This window comes from Bison bison, unplaced genomic scaffold, assembly GCF_000754665.1.
Source record: "Bison bison bison isolate TAMUID 2011002044 unplaced genomic scaffold, Bison_UMD1.0 scf7180017864063, whole genome shotgun sequence".
NCBI lineage: Eukaryota > Metazoa > Chordata > Mammalia > Artiodactyla > Bovidae > Bison > Bison bison.
In genome coordinates, this window is record NW_011494635.1 from 6149423 (window position 1) to 6156071 (window position 6649).

The 6649-nt window shown below is 49.2% G+C and overlaps 1 protein-coding gene across 2 annotated transcripts in view; it reads left to right on the forward strand.

Annotated features, from left to right (window-relative positions):
- KLF6 (Kruppel-like factor 6) overlaps positions 1-6611 on the forward strand; it is an 8846-nt gene extending 2235 nt beyond the window's left edge. The window contains exons 2-4 of one of the 2 annotated variants that reach the window (XM_010836402.1): positions 984-1560; positions 2967-3090; positions 3559-6611. In XM_010836402.1, the coding sequence (XP_010834704.1) occupies positions 984-1560; positions 2967-3090; positions 3559-3610 (753 nt within the window). In that variant the 3' untranslated portion in view covers positions 3611-6611. Of the gene's footprint in view, positions 1-983; positions 1776-2966; positions 3091-3558 lie in introns of those variants that run through there. The other variant, XR_824988.1, reaches the window with a different exon arrangement.
- Positions 6612-6649: the final 38 nt, after the last annotated feature.

Genomic DNA, 6649 nt, shown 5'->3' on the forward strand with positions numbered 1-6649 from the left:
GGTTGTGGGGCTGGGGGGGGGCACTCTGTCCCTGACACACTGCATGTATATTTGAACCGGGTCCTTTTTTTGGCCGCTGGTCAGAATTTCAAAAGGAAGTCTCCTTTGGCATTGCGTGAAAGAAATAGAGTGATGACTCATACAGTTGTACTCTTGGCCAGCAGATAAAGTTCTAGTCCATTGTGGGACTCCCAGCAGGGCCGGGAAAGGAATTTCCCCTCCCGCATCCTTTACAAAAGCAGATGGCCATTCTGGAACCATTTTTCCACTCCTGTTGTTGTTTTCCTCTGACCACTGTGGAAGTCATTTAAGTTGTGTGCGCACACGGCCCTGCACTTGGGAATGGCATTCTTTGAAAGCCTACTGAGGTCTGGGCTCCTCCACAGGAAACGGGTAGCTTCTGGGCAGCTCGGTTGATGTTCCTGACCCTAGACGTCCCCCTGGCTGCGTCTGCCCCGGCTGGGCGCGGCCTGTGCTGTCAGCGGTTCTCCAGAGGGGACGCATGGCCATGTCAGAGCTCACCGTGCTGCGGGCAGCAGGCCCGCAGCAGCAGGCTGCCTGGGTGTCCTTCATGCACAGGGTTCTGGAGGCTGTCTGATAATCTGGTTAAACCTGTCGGGTGGGGGTGGGGGTGTCGGAGGCTGGTGTCCTTTGTGTGGCTAACAGAAACTCATTAGAAACGTCAACACTGTAACTCTTAACAGAAACTAGCTCCTCTGTGGCCATCAGCCATTTGTGGCCATTGTGGTCCACCTCGGGGAAGCGGGGAGAGGCTTCGCCCTGGTTTTCCTTCTGAACGTGTCCCGTTCTTAGAGATAGCTCTCCTCTTGCTCTGCTGCAGACACGGAGTCCTATAGAGGCAAGGCCACAGTTGATCTGCCCTTGGCTCCTGCATGTTTTGGTGGTTTTTTTTGGAATTGTGCTTTCGGTTCCGTTTTCAGTGTGGTCACAATCACGTGCCTCCCTGTGATTCTTTCGCACAGACCTGCCTGGAGTTGGAACGTTACCTGCAGAGCGAGCCCTGCTACGTGTCAGCCTCCGAGATCAAATTCGACAGCCAGGAAGATCTGTGGACCAAAATCATCTTGGCTCGGGAGAAAAAGGAGGACGCGGACCTGAAGGTGTCCTCCTCTGGCCCGCCCGAGGACGCGCTCCACAGCCCTGGCTTCAGCTACAACCTGGAGACCAACAGCCTGAACTCGGATGTGAGCAGCGAGTCCTCTGACAGCTCCGAGGAGCTCTCGCCCACCACCAAGTTTACCTCCGACCCCATCAGCGAAGTCTTGGTCAATTCGGGGAATCTGAGTTCCTCGGTCACCTCCACGCCTCCGTCCTCCCCAGAACTGAGCAGGGAGCCCTCGCACCTGTGGGGCTGTGTGCCTGGCGAGCTGCACCCCCCCGGGAAGGCGCGGGGCGGGACCTCAGGGAAGCCGGGCGACAAGGGCAGCGGGGACGCCTCCCCCGACGGCCGCAGGCGGGTGCATCGCTGCCACTTTAATGGCTGCAGGAAAGTTTACACCAAAAGCTCCCACTTGAAAGCACACCAGCGCACCCACACAGGTCAGTCCCTCCTGCGACCTGGGCGGTGGGGCGCTGCTGAATTTCACCCGCCCTGGGAGGGGGCTGGGCAGGAGGCTCTCGGAGCAGACACATCCTCACCTCCTTTCTTCCCCCCCGAAAAAGTTGGGTCTCTGGGGAGGACAGAGTAGTCGCTGAAAGACTGGACTTATGTGCCCGATGAATGGTCTATCGCTTTCTGATTAAACACACAAGAGGTAAATCACATTCTTTGTCTACACCCAGTCCCCTGCCCACTCCCAAGCACCCGGGTTACAGAGACCCCACTGTGCCCAGCTGGCAGTGTCCATGCATCATGTTACATGGAGTTGCCTCTGACTTGTGGGCACGGAGTTCGAGGGTTGAGAGGGGGTGGCCCGGCCGTGTGGCACACATGGGTGTCAGTCACCATGGGGGGGTCTTCTTAGCTGACCCTATCGACTGAAGCGGTATCGTCGGCGGGTGCCTAGTAAGGATTTCTCTGCATGTCATGCCGCCTTTGCTTTCTGATGCCAGTTTTTAACACAATATCTTCCTAATGAAATATCACAATCTGGAGAATAGTTTGGTTTCAAGTTACCATGACAGCCTAGGATAACTGCTGGAACGTCACAGACATCTTAGACCTGAGAGGAGTCTTAAGGGTCACGTCACACAGAATCTCATGCTGCCAGTAATGAGAGGAGACGGGGATCCCTGAAGCAGCTCACGGCAGAGCTGGAATCAGGACCCGGGTGCCCTGGACCGGCTCCCAGTGGTCCCAGCAGCACACTCAGGACTAGCTGTGGGAATTTTTTAATTTCTCAGATAGCACCTTTAGTGAAATCCTATTTGTAAAATGGCCAAGGGATGAAGTCAACTGGGTGTCTTGCTGGTCCTTTAGAAAGTGCTTTGAAGGCTTTGGAATGGGGCTTCCCAGAAACTCATGACCTCGGTTTTGGAGAAATGTAGTTTCCCGGAGGAAACTACAGAGCCTCATTCCACGGGGAAGTGAGTAAGGAACAAAATAAGTGCTTGAGAGAAACTGTTTCCATGGAGAAAGCAGTAAAAACCCAGCCCTGGCCAAGGCTGTGGGTCCAGTGGCCTGACACATCACCTCGGAAGTATTTCTCCGGTCTGAGTAATTGTCATTCTTCCATGTTGGCTCTGGTCACGGTCATGCGGCCCTGCCAAGCCTGGGTCCGTCCCCCAGCACTGGGAGTCCCCAGGCTAGGTCAGAAAAGAGCCCCTGCCTGGTACCTCGGGAGGACCGGCTCCCAGCCCTAACGGGTGTGTGTTCTGAGTTCCTGAGGGCAGTGACCCCCTAGCCTGCTCCTGAGAGGACTCCCCGGCCGTGTGCTGGGGTCGCGGGGCCCCTCCCTCACTGCTCAGTGAAGTAATGGCGTGCCTGTCATGTGCTCTCTTCCCAGGAGAAAAGCCTTACAGATGCTCATGGGAAGGGTGTGAGTGGCGTTTTGCAAGAAGCGATGAGTTAACCAGACACTTCAGAAAGCACACTGGTGCCAAGCCTTTTAAATGTTCTCACTGTGACAGGTACGTGCATGAACCACAGGGGCGGGGGTGCCATCCCCGGGAGCAGGCATGCCGTCACCCCGCAGCGGGCAGCCATCCTCCGGGCCTGTAGTGGCATTTCTCTTTTCAGCCCAGAACTTTTTTAAAAAGGCTCTTGTTTGCCAGTCCTCCGGGTTAGGTAGCCCCAGGTATTTGAGTGCCTGAGAATCGGGTGATTTCGTTCATACTTTCCGAGGAACAACCCTTGATCAGTTTTCAGATTTGAAGGCCAGGTAGTAAAGTCTAGTGACATTCCCAAGAACTCACTGGTGGCCTCTTTGATGTAGATACTTCTGTCAGTTGGAATTTCCTGCCCCAAATGAGGATGGGGTGACTCAGCTGGGGGAGTGCACCCTCCTGGGGAGAGGCTGAGGTTGGGGAGCTCGGGGCAGAGGTCTGTGACCTGCAGGGCAGGAGAACTGATGTCTGGGACCCTGATTCTCTCCACAGGTGTTTCTCCAGGTCCGACCACCTGGCCCTGCACATGAAGAGACACCTCTGAGGGGGCAGAGCGACAACTCCTGCGGGCTAAAAAGGCTTCCAGGCTGAGACGGCCGCGGAAGGAGGGTGCGTGTTCCAGCCAAAGCCATTTTGCACCCTGCCCGGTCACCTCCAGGACCTACTGGGAAGGTCTTTCGAGGGCGAGAACAGTCACGTCCGAAGCGGCAGGGCACCCGGGGTGTGTGGTGTCTGGGTGGCCCTGGCTCGCCACTGGTTACCTGTCCTCTGAGTGGTCCCTAAGCCTTTGCCGTGAGCATGTGCACTGAGAATGTTAGTGGTGGGTGGGCTGTATGTGGAGGGTCTCCTACGGACTGGGTAACGAGGCACATCCTTTCCCTGGCGAGACTGCAAGAGACAGAAAAAAAAAAACAGAGTTTGAATGTTCTGTGTGTGAGGCGTGTTCCGTGAGACGAGATGACCATCCTTCATTTCCTGAGGGGGTGTCTGCGCCTTAGAGGAGAGAAAAAAAAAAAGACAAGAAGAAGGGAAGATGTGGAGGGCAGGCGTGGGCAGTCAGGACCCCGAGTGACGAGTGGGTGTTGGTGGGGAGAGCCCCTTCCCCCGCGGTGTGTGACGGGAGCGTTCGGTGTTCGGTTCAGCTGTGTGAAGTGAGTAGCTGGCGCTGCTTGCTGTGACAGAGTTCATTTGTTACCTGTTGTATACGCTGTGTACCTACAAACATAACACGTGGATAACTTTTCCTTCTAAGACAAAAGTAATGCATGGTCTGGGGAATTATCTGCTTTTCCATTTTTAAATCAGGACTACCGTTTTGGTTCCAAGTTCACTGAGCAGCTAAGATAACAATTGGTCGAATCAGGTGACCCCCTAGCCATCTGGGCCTGGCAATACATGATGCTCCACCCCCCCCAACTCCCGCCCCTTGGATTTATTCGTAACACTCCCCTTCTAGAGAGGCGTTGTGCAGTGTAGGACTATTTTGTCAGTGGTTCCGAATTCGTATTACCTTTTTGGAGAATTTCAAGTTGCCCTTGGGAGACATTGGGCACGAGTTGGGTGTCCGGGACACCAAGGCTGGGAATCGCTGGTCTAACGTCCCACTAGACTCAGAACCTAAAATTTTTCTCAGTTGGGTGGATGAAACCACTAAAGCTTAGAAACTGTTTTCTCATGCAGCTAAGTTTCTCTTATTTATGCCTTGAGGACTCATTTCTGGTTTTCTAGCTGTTAATGCACTGTAGATCTTAATAATGGTGCCTTACGCAAGTGGCCCCTCCTGTGGGGGTCTCATACAGGGGAATGGGTGATGCATGCTTTATTAAGGCTCTTTTTTCACCTGGCTTTGTACTGTATCAATATTTAATACAGAAAAAAAAAAAACAAAACTCTTTAAGGTCCTACTTCACAAGTCAAATAGATGAAAACTCCCCAAACAAGTCAGTATTTACTCAATAGCTTAGACAACTTGACTGTCAGTGTTCAAGTGGGAAACACATGATAATTGGAAAATCAGACCATTTCTGCCACCGTGAGGGTGAGACTTCAATATAGACTTTGCACAACACTTGTACAGATCATACACCGGCTGTGTTTAATATGTAACATTTTCACACGTATTAAAGATACAGAAGTATTAAAAAACAATGTATTTGCTTAAAAGGCACAAGTTTCTCGCGTATCTATCTAGCTATCTGTTGGTAACACAGAAGGTATATTACTTTTTTAAAAAGTGGGCGAAATTCTTGTGTATGTACATTTGTGTGTATAATATGTGTATGTGTGTGTGTATATATATATACATATATATGAATAATATATAAATATTTTTTTAAGGAGAAATTAGAATGTATAGCTAGAAAATTCCACAGCCTGTGAAGACCTATTTCAAAATGGCCATAAAGGAGGTAAAAATGAAAACTATAACTTTTATAAAGGCTTTATCTTTCATTTAACAATTTGCCACAGGCCTTTGGCATCAGATCTCTTCCAGACTGCCAAGTCACTCATCATCATAGGTGGGTCTGGGATAGGGTCCCTTGGCCATTCAGAACTGCCATGAACGGAATACTAGCCCGCTGGTTGTTTGGTCTCAGACACACTAAGGTTTTGATTTCAAACGTCAGCCTTATTGAAGATCTAACCTAAAAGAAAGCTAATCACAGAGATTCTTTTTGAGAGCATTTTTTATGCAGATGAAGCTACTTTTTTTCCAGCACATAGATTCTTCCAGTTTTTCCAACAAGTAATTTCCCCGAATTGGCATACTGCAGCATGGACAACTGATCCTCCATGCAGCTGCTGGTCAAGGGTGTGGATCTTCTCTTTATATATATTTATTTATATATATATATATACATATATATATACACATAAGTCTGGCTGGGCTGGTATTTTGTTTGATCTTCCTGAAAATGAGCAATGGTAAAAGCTCATATAACTGGTTTTTTTTTTTTTTTTTTTTTTTTTTTTTTTTAAATCTGGGCTGATGGATACACTTACCTAAAGAAATTATTTTGCTGAGGGGGAAAATGCACTTTTTTCTTTTGGCAGTTCCAAATCCAGACACTTGATTTGCTGGATTTTGGGGGGAAAAAATTCCTTTTTTGGCCCTGCTGTGTGCTTAGCCATAATAGTTCCATTAAGCAAGAAGGTAAACAAAAGACAAAAAATAAAAAACTTGCACTGGCTTGTCTCACTTATGAAACACCGTGGAGTGGTTTGATTGGGTGGGGCTGGGTGCCATGTATGTCAATGCCTGTAATTTTCATAATAAGCAAGTACATAAAGAATTACAATTCTGTTCAGGTGATAACTGAGCCTCAATCAAGCAGAAACTTTTTGCTTGACATTAAAAGAAAATTTCTATTAGTGAAATTTCTTTCTTTTTATTTTGAAGCACCCTGTTATCTAAAAAATCTTTGTAAGATTTTTGTAAAATTTTGTTTTACAAGATTTTATTTGAAATTGTTTTTTGCAAGATTGTTATATTTCTGTATGAATGTATTTTTTATTGGAATAACATAAAAGAATTCTTATCAGCATCTTGAGTCTGGCTGTTTTTGTGGGGGGTGGGGGGTGG